Here is a 16,034-nt window from a genome sequence, read left to right on the forward strand (position 1 = left end):
GAATTTGCAGATGGACTTCGTTCAATAGCCTCAACGTAAATCCTTTGAATATGTGCTGGTTATTGTTTGTTTGTTCTCAGGGTGGGTAGAAGCCGATCCACGCAGGAAAGCTGATGCCATCACAGTGGCTAAAAATCTTCTAAATCACCTCATCCCATTCTGGCGAATACCCCTTGTGATCTCCAGTGATGGCGGTACTCACTTCACTGGGCAAGTCATTCAGAACGTGGCAAAGTACCGCTCCATCCGACAGGCGCTACCCTGTCTGCCACACCCAGAGAGCGCGGGAGCAGTGGAAAGACGAAATGGGATTGTAAAGAATCAACTCACCAAAATACGTGAGGACTCTGCTTTAACTTGGGTAGAAGCTTCTCCCGATTGCCCTAATGAATACGAGAGCCGCTCCTAACCGAAAACCTGGGCTGAGTCCAAATGAGATGGTGTGTGGTCGGCCTATGAGACAGCTGAGCAGCCCAGAGATTGACCAGGCTGACATTACACTTGTCAAAGGAAGCACAGTTAGGTAGTGTCAGGAACTGATGAGGTGTGTGCAGTCCTGTCATTCACAGGTCAAGGACGCTTTCCTGGAGGCCCCGACTGAGCCGTGCCATAAACTGCAACCAGGAGATTGGGTCTGTGTCAAGGTCCACCAGCGTAAGACGGCCCTGGAACCCAGGTGGAAGGGCCCCTACCAAGTCCTTTTGACCACCCATACCGCTGTGAAGTGCAAGGTACTGCCCACCTGGATCCACACCTCCCACTGCAAACCAGTTCCAGCTCCTGCAGAGGTTAGTCCTGAAGAGGAGCCCCACAGACCTGGTACCAGCCATCCAGGTCCAGAAGCAGACGAGGATCAGCGCAGGCCTGGTACCAGCAATCCAGGCCCAGAAGCAGACAAACCTGAGGGACCAAGACTACGGTATCAAGGACGACCCAGGAAACCTGCCACAGACAGGTGAAGAAAGCTACCAAGTCCTGAAGAACAGCCAGATGGGGCTGGCCAAACAAATCCTGCTGAACTTATGTTTAGTTTTGTTTTTAATACCTAGTAGCTATAGCCGATGTGGCTTAAATATGGTTCATTAAAAGCATAAACCAAGTTTCCCTAGAATTTAATACGTCAGATTGTTGAATATGTTCTCATAGTTCTGTACATTCAGAAGGAGGGGTCCCAATGATTCCAGCCCTACTAAATAACACTCAGATGAATGGCACATGCTTTGATGAATTGGGTCAGAATGGCACACGGTATGATAAAGAGTTTAACGGCCTAGGGCATGTCTACCTGGCCATAACCTCAGTTGGAGAATACTGCTGGACATGCAGTGGCACAGGAGCCCACAGAATCATGGAGCTGGAAGGGACCTCAGGAGGTGATCTAGTCCAGCCCCCTCTTTCAAGCAAGATCAACCCCCACTAAGTCATCCCAGCCAGGACCTTGTCCAGCCAGGACTTAAAAACCTCAAGGGATGGGGAATCCACCACCTCTCTAGGCAACGCATTCCAGTGCTTCACCACCCACCTGGTGAAGTAGTTTTTCCTAATATCTAACCTACACCTCTCCCTCTTCAACTTCAGACCATTACTCCTTGTTCTGCCATCTGACACCACTGAGAACAGTTTCTCACCCTCCTCTTTAGAGCTCCCCTTCAGGAAGTTGAAGGCTGCTATTAAATCACTTCTAAGTCTTCTCTACTGTAAACTGAACAAGCCCAAATCCCTCAGTCTCTCCTCATAGGTCTTGTGCTCCAGCCCCTTAATCATTTTTGTTGCCCTTCGCTGAACCTGCTCCAGCAAATCCACATCCTTTTTATACTGGGGGGCCCAAAACTGGACACAATATTCCAGATGTGGCCTCACCAGTGCCGAATAAAGAGGAATAATTCTCTAAATCTGAGAGTGGGGAAAAGCAAGTGTGAGATAAGCATTGTCCAAAATGGGGTTTGGTGTTAAATTAACACCTGGGAAAAAAATAAAGGCATCTTTGGGTACTACAAGCAGTGGATGATGAAACCCCAATGCGATAAAGCCTTAACAGCTCAGGTCAGCCATTATTTCAAATGTGGCTGAAGAGCATATAAACTCTGTCTATACACTGGAGTGGAACCTGCTATACTGGGGCAGCCTTCCCAGCCATTTGGGTAGCAGACCATCTTCCCGGTGGAAGGGTCTGAAACTACCGAGAGATAACAAGGGAAACGTACTGCGGAATCACGACCCCAGGTTTGGGTGTGGCCTTTGCGCTGAAGGAAATCTGGAGGAAGCTTTCGAGAAAGTAGCCAATGCTACAATCAAAGCCCTCCCAGCCATCGACAAGCAATGAGGAGAAGTTAGGCAAATGTTCCTCCAAAACCGAATGGCCCAAGATTACATCCTAGGGAGTAAGGGCGGGGTTTGTGCCGTGGTGGGAAAGGAATGCTGTGTGTATATTACAGACACTGGCAATAAAGTAGAGGAAGATGCCTCAGAAATTGAAAAGGCTGTGATGAGCCTGAAGCAGGAGGAAAGTTGGACCCTCGGGTTGATTGGGAAGTTGGACTGGACATGTGGGAACTTAATTTTGCAAGGAATAGCATTAGTATTAGCAATAATCCTTTGTGCTTATTTTTGTTTCTTGCAAATCAAATGCTGTATTTCCTGTGCTCTAAAAGGAGCCAAACAGGCTCTTACCAGCAGGGAAGTGGAGCTAATGATTTTAAGGCATGATGAGCAAAGGAAAGAACAAGAGGTGTATGTAAATACTTTAATGAACATGTATCTATGAAATGGTTTCTGAGATAGCCTTTTTAAGGCTAAAAGGAGAGAGTTGTGGAAACCATCTTGTATAGAAGCCATTTCACATCCCTTACTTCTGCATGCGCAGAAGAGCCTGTACTTTCCTTGACCTGTTTGGGAATGGCGGGAGGCTCTATGGAATGCGTTAACGGACTGTTTAGAGTCAAGACTCCAGCTCCCTGGTACCTGTTTCTCTTTGCTGATAACACTTTCTCTTGGAGAAGTGATTTAAATTGCCTCTGACACTGGGCTTTCGTGTGAGGGTATAAAATACAAGCGTGAGCTGCATCAAGCAGCCTTGCTGGACTTGGTTTTACTAGTATCCAGTTTGGCTCATCTGTTGCCTTACTGAATTCAATAAAGCTGAATGTGAGCCACCTAAACACAGAAAAGTCTTGTACTTCAACAGGCTCCTCAAGGAAGTCATTTTGAGGCACTTGGAGGAGGGAAGAGTGATCAGAAATAGTCAGCATGGATTCATAAAGGGCAAGTCATGCCTGACCAACCTGATTAGTTTCTAAGATGAGAAAACTGGCTCTGTGGATAGGGGAAAATCAATGGATGTGATTTATCTTGATTTTAGCAAAGCTTTTGATATGGGCTTCCGCAATATTCTTGTCAGCAAATTAAGGAATGTGGATTGGATAAATGGATGGTAAGATGGATAGAATGCTGGCCAGAAGGTCGGGTCCAGTGGGTAGTGATCAACAGCTTGATGTCAGGATGGCGGTCGGTTTCAAGTGGAGTTCCCCAAGGTTCGGTTCTGGGTCTGTTCTGTTCAACATATTTATCAATAACCTGGATGAGGGGCTGGACTGCACCCTCAGCAAATTTGCGGATGACACTAAGCGAGGGGGAGAGGTAGATAGGCTGGAGGGTAGGGACAGGGTCCACAGTGACTTAGATAAACTGGAAGACTGGGCCACAAGAAATCTGATGAGGTTCAATAAGGACAAGTGCAGAGTCCTTCACTTGGACTGGAAGAATCCCAAGCATTATTACAGGCTGGGGTCAGACTGGCTTAGTAGTAGCTCTGCAGAAAAGGACCTGGGAGCTGTCGTGGATGAGAAGCTGGACATGAGTCAACACTGTGCTGCTGTAGCCAAGAAGGCGAATGGCATCAAGAGGAGCGTTGCCAGTAGATCCAGAGAAGTGATTATTCCTCTTTATTTGGCTTTGGTGAGGCCACATCTGGAGTACTGTGTCCTGTTCTGGGCCCCAAAATAAAGGAAGGACATGGACACACTGGAGAGGGTCCAGCAAAGGTTGACCAAAATAATTCGGGGGCTGGAGCATATGACCTATGAAGAAAGGTTGAGGCAGTTGGGTCTGTTTAGTCTGCAGAAGAGAAGACTGAGGGGGGACTTGATAACAGCCTTCAACTTACTGAAGGGAGGTTGCAAAGAGGCTGGAGAAAGGCTGTTCCCCATGGTCACCGATGGCAGAACACGGATCAATGGTCTTAAGTTGCGGTTGGGAAGGTCCAGGTTGAACATTAGGAAAAACTTTTTCACTAGGAGGGTGGTGAAGCATTGGAATCGTCTACGCAGGGAAGTAGTGGAGTCTCCATCCCGGAGGTGTTTGAGTCTCGCCTCAACAGAGCACTGGCAGGGCTGATCTGATGGGTTTGGTCCTGCCTTGGGCAGGGGGTGGACTTGATGTCTTTTTAGGTCTCTTCCAGCTCTATTGTTCTATGATTCTATGATCACATAGAAAACAGACAACCACCACACAAGAAAGGGGTTGGCTGGGGATGCACCCTCAGCCCCACCGAGGCCTGTCCCAGCCGTGAGCATCCCACCTCCAGATGCCCTTGGGGACAGCTGCAGCTCCCTCCCCTCTAAGTTTGTACAGGGACATGGTTGGCTGTTCCCCTCCACCAGGGAGTGAGGAGAAAGTGCACATTTGCTGCATTCCTCTCTGGCTGGGCAGTACAGCGGACTGATGACCCTGGCCCTGCCCCAGGTGGGGGACATACACCGGTCCCCTGGGTGTACCTGCTGGAGCTGCAGCAGCCAAGTAGATATGGATCTCATTTGGGCCCAAAGCTGCTGCGGTGACAGTGGGCTAGGACAATGGTCTCTCTCCAGAGTCCCCATGCACTGACCCCCTCCTCTCCAGACACACCTAGAGCAACAACTCAAGTGAAGCATTTTCAATTTATTTAATTAAAAAAAGACAACAAAAATTCATCAAGTTGAGGTTCCGAACAAACTCCAGCGTGTCCAGTTTTTATAAAGGAGCGTGGGTTAATGTAGGAAGGAGTAGACTTTATTTTAGTTCCTTGAATGGCTCCATAACACCACACCCTTGAGGAATGAGAAGCATTGTGGTAGTTCATGGGGTTCTCACTGACTTTTTTTGCCCAGTGGCCCAGCTTCAAAAATAGTGACAAAGAGAGTTACCGGATTTCTCTCCTGTGTGAATTCTCTGATGATCAATAATGTCCAAGCAGCCACTGAAGGTTACCCATGTGAGTGCAGTCATTGGGTTTCTCTCTTCTGTGAGCTCTCTGATGATTGACAAGGCGCGAGTGTTCCCGAAACTTGTCCCACACACAGAACAGCTGAAAGGTTCCTCTCTGCTCTGGGTTCTCTGATCTGTAAGATTTGAGAGCTGACAAAAGCTTTTCCCACAGTCAGATCAGCTGAAAGGTTTCCCTCCAGTGTGGGTTCTCTGATGACGAATAAGATTTGAGAGCTGACAAAAGCTTTTCCCACAGTTGGAGCAGGTGAAGGATTTCTGTCCTGTGTGGGTTCTCCTATGTTTAACAAGGTTTGACCTCTGTGTGAACCTTTTCCCACAGTCACAGCAGCTATAAGGTCTCTCTCCTGTGTGGATTCTGCAATGACTTTTTAGACTTGAGGAGCATGAGAAGCTTCTCCCACAGTCAGAGCAGTGGAAGGGTTTCTCTCCAGTGTGGGTTCTCTGATGATATATAAGATCTGAGCGCCGACGAAAGCTTTTCCCACAAACAGAGCAGTTGAAGGGTTTCTCTCCTGTGTGGATTCTGTGATGAGCAACAAGGTTTGACTTCTCACCAAAGCTTTCCCCACACTCAGAGCAGATGAAGGGTTTCTCTCCTGTGTGGCTTCTCCTATGATTAACAAGGTTTGACCTATTTCTGAACCTTTTGCCACAGTCAGGGCAGTTATAAGGTCTCTCCTCTGTGTGGATTCTGCAGTGACTTTTAAGGCTTGAGTGCCATAAGAAGCTTTTGCCACAGTCAGAGCAGCAGAAGGGTTTGTCCCCCGTGTGGGTTTTCTGATGCTGAACAAGATATGAGTGTTGACTGAAACTTTTCCCGCAATCAGAGCAGAGAAAGGGTTTTCCCCGGGTGTGGATTCTCAGATGTTGATCAAGGCCAGAAACATCACTGAAGCATCTCCCGCACTCAGAGCAGTTGAAGGGTTTCTCCTCTCTGTGGATACTCTGATGTCTGACCAGGTTTGCACTCCTGTTGAAGCTTTTCCCACAGGCAGTGCAGTGATAGGGTTTCTCTCGTCTGTGAATCATCTGATGAGTGTGAAGGTTTGAGTGTTGCCGAAAGCTTTTCCCACAGTCAGAGCAGTGGAAGGGTTTCTCTCCTGTGTGGGTCCTCTGATGAGCAATAAGAGCTGAGCGCCAACAAAAGCTTTTCCCACAGTCAGAGCAGCTGAAGGGTCTCTCTCCTGTGTGGATTCTCTGATGAGCAACAAGGCTTGGCCTCCGACGAAAGCTTTTCCCACACTCAGAGCAGTTGAAGGGTTTCTCTCCTGTGTGAATTCTCCTATGATTAACAAGGTGTGACCTGTGTCTGAACCTTTTCCCACAGTCAGAGCAGTTATAAGGTCTCTCTCCTGTGTGGGTGATGCAATGACTTTTAAGACTTGAGGACCATGAGAAGCGTTTCCCACAGTCAGAGCAGTGGAAGGGTTTCTCTCCAGTGTGGGTTCTCTGATGATTAATAAGACCTGAGTGCAGCTGGAAGCTTCTCCCACAGTCAGGGCAGATATTGGGCTTCTCTCCTGTGTGGATGTTACAATGACTGTTAAGACTGAAGCTTTTCCCACAGGTTTTCTGTTGTTCGCTCTCTTTAGTGTTTCTCACACCTCTGCTTCCATGGCTGGAGTTATCCTGCCCCTCCCCTGCATGGTTTCCCTGCTGCCTTTCTGGGCTACGCTGACTCTCACAGGTCTCTCTGTGCTCAGGACTCTGAGAAACACGACCTTCAGAGCTTCCCAGGAACATCCCACAGGAGGCCACTTGCTCTGGTTCTTCCAGCTGAAGATTCTCCTCGTCATTCTTGAGCAGCATCACCTCACCTGCTGGGACACAGAGAGAACCAGACAGTGTCACTCTGTGCACTGAGCTGAAAGAAAAACTCAGAAAGGGAACAGAAAAGGGGGAACGCAGCCAACAGCTGATGGAAAGATTGAAATAACGTGAACTGAGCTGCTCCTCCGTCCTCACAACCCTTCCCCAGAGGAGGGACCCCAGCCCTGCTCCCACCCTCTGGCTGGAGCTGATGACAGGCTGAAGGGTCAGACAGTCTGGATGAAAAAGCCCAAGTGACATCTCGGAGAACACGGAAATCGGTTTCTGAGTCACTTTAGCTCACTGCTCACCTGTGTGTGGGGCACTGATGATCTCCCCTTTCTCAGCGCCCTGGAGATCTGGGACCCACAGCGCCTCCCCTCGCTCCACCCAGGAGATCACATCAGCTTTGGGAAATCCTGCTGCACTCACAAGGGTACAACTCAGCCTCCCTTCTTGACCTGCTCCATCTCCCACATCCCAGGGCAGGACAGGGCCACTCAACTCAAACAAGACACTCGATTTGGGTTTGTTTTTGTGGATAAAACTAACACAGCTATGCCCAATGCCTGGCACCAGGCAGGCCCCGAATTTAGCCACGTGGAGCGGGAATCCATCAAACCCATGAGAGAACCTGCACAGATACAGACACCATCTTCCTCGCCAAGTGCAAATGGATGGACGTCCCACCGAACGGACTGAAGGTGAAACACTCACTGCAACCGACACACTGCAGGGACTGTGTCGAGAGATTGGTCACACACTCCTACAGACCTGAGGAACCACCTGTTCAGCTTCCTGTGCAGCGAACAGGGAAACATCACAAGGAGCTCTCAACTCTGGAGACTCTCCTAAAAAAACAACCTTCCACAAAAACGCCCAGGTGGCTGGACTTTACTGAAAGGAGACAGGAGAGTTACAGCCCACACTGCTCTTCTCTGCAGGACTGTAAACTCTCTAACCTCCTACTTGCCGCATGGGGCCACAGTAGTGGTGCCTTTAACTCACCCAGCAACATTGTCAATCTATCCAACTACACACACAGCCTGGCAGAGGAGTCTGTGCTATCTAAGAGATTCTCTTTGTGCCCCACCAGCCCCACAACATGACACAGTTCTGTGGGGATCTGGAACCCTGCCCCAGTTTTGCCAGGAATACTTTCAACAAGACTCTGAACAGCCCTACAGGCACCATCACACCTCGAGTACAAGAAGAAGAATTCTGCATGGAATCCTTCCTGGCAATCAAAACGACAGACTGGATCTATACCTAGAGCGCTTCTGCTTCTGTGCGCAGGCAGAAATTGTGGCAAAGTGACATTGCTTATCCCATGACCTCAGCCGTGTGGAATGCAATGTCACCCACAGCCTCAGAAACAGCTCTGGCGCTGTCATCCAAGAGGCTGGCAAAGGAGCTGCTGTTGTCATCATGAATAGGTCAGACCATGAAAAGGAGACTCCCAGGCAGCTCTCCAATACCACCTTCTACAGGCTACTGTCCTCTGATCCCCCTGAGCAGCACACACAGAAACTGCACCGTCTTCTCAAGACACTCCTGACAAAAGCGCAGGAACAGATCTGCACAGACACACCCCAGAGCCCCAAGATCCATAAAATCTCGACATTCTGGAGGCACCATCAGCTCAGGCATTGGCACTCTCATTGCAGCCTTGTCCAGCTATGGGGACTCTCGACTCAGACCTTATTGTACCAGCACTCCTAGCTATCTTTGAAACACCACCGACTTCCTCAGGAAACTGCTGTGCACTGGTGATCTTCCTGAAACCACCATCCTGGCCACCACGGATGTCGAGGTCCCTTTCACAAAAATACCCACGTGAAGATGGACTTCAAGCCGTTTGGAACAGTATCCCTGATGATGCCACGGCACAAGTGGTGGTGGAGCTTTGTGACTTTGTCCTCACCCACAAGTACTTCAGATTTGAGGACAATTTATACCTTCAAATCAGTGGCACTGCAATGGGCACCTGCCTGGCCCCACACTGTGCCAACATGTTTATGGCTGACCTGGAACAACGTCCTCAGCTCTCGACCCCTGGCGCCCCTCCTCTACTTGAGCCACATTCATGACATCATCATCGTCTGGACCCATAAGAAAGAGGCTCTTGAAGAGTTCACTGTGATTTTGACAGTTTCCAAACCACCCAGAACCTCAGCCTGGAACCGTCCACACAAGAGATCCACTTCCTGGACACTACTGTGAACATAAGTGATGGTCAGATTAACACAACCCTACACCAGAAACCCCAGGACCGCTATGCTACCTCCATGCCTCCAGCTTCCATCCAGGGCACACCACACGATCCACTGTTTACAGCCAAGCACTAAAGGTACAACCACGTTTGCTCCAATACCTCAGACAGAGACAAACACCTTCAAGACCTTTACCAAGCTCTCCTGAAACTACAACAGACGGACCGAGCCAGACGTGTACCCAGAAGCCACCTGCTACAAGACAGGCCCAGCAAAGAAAACAACAGAACACCACTGGCCATGAGCTGCAGCCCCCAACTAAAGCCACTCCAGTGCGACATCCATGACCTACAACCCATCCTGGACAATGATCCCTCACTCTCACAGACCTTGGGAGGCAGGGCTGTTCTTGTCTGCGGCCACCCTGCCAACCTTAAACAAATTCTCACCAGCAAGTATAGACCACAACACTGTAAATCACAAACCAAACCTTTCGACAAACCTCAGTGCCAACTCTACCCACCAATGACACCACCACACCTGCTAAACCGGGGTTGTGAGTTCAATCCTTGACGAGGCTATTTAGCAATTGGGGAAGTAGATGCCACAGACAGTGCTTGGTCCTGCCAAGAGGGCAGGGGACTGGACTTAGATAACCTCTCGAGGTCCCTTCCAGTTCTAGGAGACGCGTAACTCCACTTATATTTTAATTTTATTTGAACCAGCGGGGCTTATTCACCTGCACATCTAAACTGGACAGTCTCTACGTAAAAGAATAAATGGATGCAAATAAGATATCAGGAATGGTAACATACAAAACCTCCCGGGATGCTCAGGAGCAGATTTAAAAGTAGCCATCCTGCAATGCAAAAATGTCAAAAGCAGACCTCAAAGAGCAACTGCAGAGCTGCAGTTCACTTGCAAATGTGACACCATCCATTTAAGACTGAACAAAGACCAGGACCAGCTGGCCAAGTTGAAAAGGAGTTTCTCTACTCTGGCTGTTCACATCGCCACAACCTCCATGACTGAATTGCTCTCACTGACTCCGGCCTTCTTTTTGAGTGGGTCTCCCTCCTTTTCTTGTGCCTGTATATTTTTACTGACCTCTGGAATTTCCACGTGGTGCATGTGGTGAATTGGGCCTTTGCCCACAAAAGCTGATGCCCCAGAAAATCCGTTAGTCTATAAGGTGACACAGGACTTCTCTGTGTTTTTGCTCGACTCAAAACGTGAGCTCTGTGAGGGCTGGTAGGGCCGAAACCGAGGCCCCAGGCAGGGCTCAGACTGCAGCTGCCACATGGCAGGTCACTAGAACTTGGAGAGAAAGGCTCTGGCAGAGCTCTGGCTCCACAAGAGCTCTGTCCTCAAAGCTCCTGGCTGGGGCCTGGTTCCTCTGGCTCTTTGGCTCTGATGCGCTACTTGAATCAGCAGGAGGCAGAGGAAGTTGTCTGAGCAGTGAGGTGAGTCCTGGGCTGGCTGCTTCAGATCCTGCCCAGGCTCCTGCTCTGCGGCCCCTGCCTGCCTGTTGCTGGGTGGGCCCTACCAGCGACCCACAAGAGCTGCTGCTCCTGCAGCCAGCCATGGCGGTGTGTGGCTGTGCTGCTCTCTGGGGGATGTGGCTGTTATTGCAGCTGGGCACCCCCTCAACTGCCTCAGTTCTACTCTGCCAGCAGCAGCTTCTCTGCGTGATTTGACACTTTCCTCCTGCAGCACAGGCTTGCTGCTGACTCACTTTCCAGCTGCACACGGTGCTGTTTCCCTTGGTGCAGGAAGGCAACTGGCAGAAGTGCGGCTGGAGGGGTTAGTTACAGCCCCCCTCTCTGCCTCTCCTGCAAACTCCTGTTGAGATTCGAGCTGAGATTCGAGCTGAGCTTTTGCCTTCACAACGTGACTACTCACGGCCTAGGTTTAGCCCCACTCGGTGTCACATGACCTAACTGGGCACCTCCCAACCATCTTCAAAACCCCCCAATATCGATGAAGGCTGAGGACGCTGGATGAGGTGTGTTATGAGACCTACGGGGAGTGACACTGAATCCCAACTCAGGCACATGTTACTCGTAACTGGTTTGTCCTGTGTCTGGTTCCCACCAGTGACTCCCAAGAAAGCAATCTACTGTACATGGGAGAGCTGGTGCGCCTGTGTGGAAGTTTGTGTTTCATTATTCAAGAACTCGCCCTAAATGGTAAAAGCCAGCAGGGGTGCAGCAAACTGGCCCCAGGGGTACACTGCAGGGACTCAGAGCAGCCGGACCCAGCCCTACAGCTCTGGTACCCGCCGCTCCTGCCAGCGCCCCTCCACTCACACCTCCAGACAAGGCAGATGGTGGGAAGCACATGGAGACCTGGGCTGTGGGAAGAGCAGCATCACTGCCATGTTCCTGAACCTGCTTCCCCTGGGAGGGGCTGTGGAGGGAACAGTCTCTCACAGGGGACCCAGTGATTCCTGGGGCTCACACTCCTGACATTGGGAACAGGGAGTGACCCTGAACCAAAGCCAACCCAGCTGCTGCGAAGCCCACACAGCCTGTGACACCCCCGGGGACAGGACTCCTCACCCAGCCAGCGCACGGTCTGGTAATTCTCCTGCATCACCTCCCTGTAGAGGGCTCTCTGCCCCGGGGCCAGCAGCCCCCATTCCTCCTGGGAGAAACACACAGCCACCTCCTCCAAGGTCACCTTCTCCGCCACCGCCATGTCCTCGCTCTGTCTCTGCAGGTCCGGGGCTGCGCTGGAGCCAGACATGGGGGCTCTGCACCTGGCAGGGGAAAAGCGCAATGGAGACACTTCAGACGGGGCTGGAAGCCGCTCCGCATCCCCCGGCTCCCCACACTCGCTCCCTGGGGCACACGTGCTGCACACGCACATTTGGGGAAACGCTCGAGTCTCACAGAAGCACCTCGCACAAGTCAGATCCCAAATCCGTCCTCGTTTCTCTCCGGACGCGGCCTGAGCCCCAGCACTGCTGCGCACTGGAGTGTGTCCCACGGACACGTCACGTGGTTAGTGACACACCAGGGGGACAAGCCCGGAGGAAGGGAGCAGCTGAAGGGACAATGAGGATCACTGAACTGCACCGCAGGGGAGCACAGGCACCGTGCGACGAGCGCCCGGCCCCACTGGGGAACCGGGGGGTGGGGGACACAAGCCCACCCAGAGCTCTCAGATCCCCTGCGGGGGGGGGGGGGGGTGCAATGGACTCAGGACCCCAAATCACTGAGGGGGACAAGGGAGAAGAAAACCAGGGGGGTGCAGAGGCCCTGGGGCGAAAACAAGGGAGCTGGGGGAGAACCGAGCACAGAGCCCCCAGCACCCACTGGTCCCTGCGGGGTGCAGAGCCCGCGGGCGCCGCCCAGAGACTCCGCCTGGAGGTGCGAGTGGAGCCAGGAGCGAAAACCGGCCCCGAGTCACAGCCCCCCCGGGCGCCCCCGCCCCCTCCCCGGGCGCCCCGGAGCCGGGCGGGGGCGAGTGCGGGGCGCTGGGGCGGCGCCTCTTTGCTCCCCGCGGGGCCCAGCGCCGCGAGCCGCCGCAGCAGGAGGCGAACCAGGCGCCGCTGCCGGAGAACGGGGCGGCCCGGTCGGGACCAGGGGAGGGGCTGGGGCGGGGGGGCCCCGCACGGAGCGTCCGAGAGACAAACGGGGGGGGCGGAGCCACTTCCCGGCCCGGCCGGGCCCCCCCTCACCTGGGGGCGGCTCCCAGCTGAGGCGGGGGGGGCCCCTCCGGGCAGCGGCAGGAAACTGGCTCCTAGGAAATGACGTCCTGAAAGGAGAAGGTGAAGGACGTAGAGGAAGTGACGCAGAAGGGAGGGGGTGAGAGGGGAAGTGACGCAAGGGTGAGGCAGGGGCGGGCTGCGGTGGGGGCAGATGTGGGTGGGGTTTGTCCCACTCACAGGCTGTGCGGGTAAAACTGTCCGGAGCAGGCGGCTGCCCCCGGCCTGGCTCTGCGCCTGCGGGAGACGGATCAGTGGCCGCTCGTAGCTCCAGCGACATCCACCCCCCTCACCGCGGGCTGCGTCAGGGGCGAGCAGCAGTTGGGAAGGGGTCCCTGCATCGAACCTGCCAAGGGCTCGTCCTGTGTGTCCCGCCTCTTCCCGCCCCCCGCTCCCATTGGCCGAGCTGCCTGTCAGCCCTGCCCCCCCCGCTCCCATTGGCCGAGCTGCCTGTCAGCCCTGTCCCCCACTCCCATTGGCCGAGCTGCCTGTCAGCCCTGCCCCGCTCCGCTCCCATTGGCTGAGCTGCCCAGCTCGAGTTCTTCGCCCGGCTCCGCACTGGTCTCCCGCCGCGCATCGCTGTTGCTCTGAGTCATTCCTGCCCTTCACCCCGCCCCGCCCCAGCGCTGCGCGCAGCCTCCCCACAGCCGCAGAGGGGAGCGAGTCTGTGCTGGCCCCGCCCCTCGCCCCGGCCCGGTCCCGCCCCCTCGCCCCGTCAGTCCGGCCCCAGCAGCTCGTCCCGGCCCGTGTCTGTGGTTGCCCCGCGGGAGTTTGTTCTGTGCCCCACGTGGTCCCCAGGCGGGCAGATTTCCTGGGCTGGGGTCAGTTCCCCTCCGGGCCCCTCCCTCCCCCCCTCCCGCCCCCAGCCTGGATTGCCCGTGTCAGGGGCGGCTCTTCTCTCCGCCCGCCCGCCCGCAGCCGGGGGCGCTGTCACCGGGCACCGCTTGGGGGCGTCTTGTGCCCCGACCCTCGCAGCGGCCCCGCTTTGTACCTGTCCCAGTGCGGAGACCCCCGTGTGTGAAACCCCCTTTTCAGTTCCCAGCCCCTGTCCGTCCCTGACACACACCCGCGTCCTGCAGCGCTGGGAAGAGTCACACGTGTGGGGGGTGCGGCGGCGGGAACGCAACGCTGCTGCAGGCTGGGAGGGGTGTGTCTGCCAGAGCTCATCTGCATGGGAATGCAAAGGGCGCGTGTGTGACACCTGCCAGGCAAAGCCTCGTGGGGAGCGAGTCAGCCCTGAGATCTGCTCCCTTGTAAACACCTCGTTGTGAAACCACAATTTATGCTGACACTCAGTGTGGGAGCTGTGAGACCTCCCCAAGGCTCTGGGTTGTTGTGGGGGACAGGGCAGTCGCCATCGCTGCATCAGACATTGATTACACGGGGCTCCCTGGTTTAAAGACTTGTAAGAAAAAAGTGGAGGTGCAGTGGTTAAGCCAGTTTGGTGAGTGCTTTGGCCTTCTAGCTCTAAGTCTGGCTTGCTTAGTCCTTCATCACTGTTGAAAAATAAACCTGGCTAGTAGGATGTTTATAAGAACCTATATGAGGTATACTAGAAGCTCTAATGCCAAAGCGGCAGCTGAGGCCATGCTGAACTAACATCGGAGAGTTCTGCCTTTGCGGGAGCCCAAGCAGTGGGGTTGGGAACCATGGTGGGTGGCTGGTAGGAGTGGTGGTGGATGACAGGGGGAGGCTGGTAGGAAGCCCCTCAGATGAGGGTGGGTGGCTTGTGGCAGCAAGGGGAGGCTGCAGACAAGTGGACAGCTGATACTGCCCTGGTAATGTATCTGTGGGCTTTGGGTTTGGGACTGCACTGCAGAAGGTTCACCCTGTAACTGTGTGTATGGGGTAAAGGGCCAAGAGCCCCAGCAAGAGACTGGGTTCTACTGCATATGGGGATGGTAGCTGGGTAAAGGGGGTTTGTCTCTTCTTTGCTTAGATATACTGCATCTGTCACTGTAACCGCGGGGTAGGTTATGGTCATTAAACAAGCCATTTCTATCTCAGACTCTGTGCTTGCGAGGGGGGAGAACCGCCTTTCAGGCACCCAGTATGGGGGTGAAATTGTCCCAGGCCACTGGGTGGGGGCTCGAGCCGGTTGGTTGTATCCTTGACAGGAAAACCCCACAAGAGTTGAACCCGGCCCTTCTGGCAGGCATGTGGCATGAACAGAAGGTTTCCAAATTCTTTTGCTAGTCTTTAAAGTGCTACTTGAGTGCTTTTTGTTTTGGTTCTGCAGTCCATCCAGGGTTAACAGCTCGATGGCGTCAGCATGCTGCAGCGAGGGGACAGGCTTCATGCAGATTAGGTGATCGCTTTGGGAGCGAAACAGCCACCACAGAGGCAGCTCGCAGGTCCGGTGGAATAACTCGTTTTAAAGCTGAATGATCAGGTGGGAGAGGTTTTGCTTTGAGCAGCTGGAAAGGAGCTGCAGGATGAAGAGAGCAGGTGTACTTGCCGATCTGTAAAGATCTTGTTGCAATGCTCACGTGTTGCATTCAGGTGAGTCGTCATGCCATAGAAAAGTGTCCAGATGGGTGGGCTGTGTAAAATTTTCACAAGATTGTATTGCTTTTCGGTGTTTTGCGGGCTCAGCTGAAGTATAGATCGAGAGATACTGACAGCTTTCTGCAGTCCGATAACATCGTGACGGATGAGGGGTCTAAGAAAGTTTTTATAGTGGATGTTACACTGTTCTTTGAAAACCGCATGCCGGGCTTCCGCGATGCCCGGGCCAAGAAACTGCGAAAGTATGTTCTATTGGCGGACGTCTTGCGGTCTCAGAGCTACTCGGTGGAGGTCCATGCGTTGCTCGTGGGGGTACTGGGTGCCTGGGACCCCTTGAATGATGAGGTCCTGGAAGTCTGCGAGGTCAGTCGCTATTATGCTCGAATGATGCGCAGGCTGATGGTGTCCGATGCCATTAGGTGGTTCCAGGGACATCTACACAGAGCATATCACGGGCCATCGCCAATATTCTGACAGCTGATTACCAAGCGCCTTTGTGTTTTCTTTTTTTTCCTTATTTTATCTATTTT

The 16,034-nt window shown here is 53.2% G+C and overlaps 2 protein-coding genes across 2 annotated transcripts in view; one reads left to right on the forward strand and one right to left on the reverse strand.

The window, feature by feature from the left end:
- The window catches only part of LOC142024741 (uncharacterized), a 93,766-nt gene that overhangs the window by 56,091 nt on the left and 21,641 nt on the right, over positions 1–16,034 (forward strand). The window lies entirely within an intron of this gene.
- LOC142024805 (uncharacterized) lies at positions 4,990–11,901 on the reverse strand. Its single transcript, XM_075017049.1, has 2 exons — positions 11,846–11,901; positions 4,990–7,079 (listed from the first exon to the last, which is right to left on the reverse strand). Exons 1-2 carry the CDS (start codon positions 11,877–11,879, stop codon positions 5,419–5,421), a joined length of 1,695 nt encoding a protein of 564 aa, XP_074873150.1. The 5' UTR covers positions 11,880–11,901; the 3' UTR covers positions 4,990–5,418.

This window comes from Carettochelys insculpta, chromosome 22, assembly GCF_033958435.1.
Source record: "Carettochelys insculpta isolate YL-2023 chromosome 22, ASM3395843v1, whole genome shotgun sequence".
Taxonomy (NCBI): Eukaryota; Metazoa; Chordata; order Testudines; family Carettochelyidae; genus Carettochelys; species Carettochelys insculpta.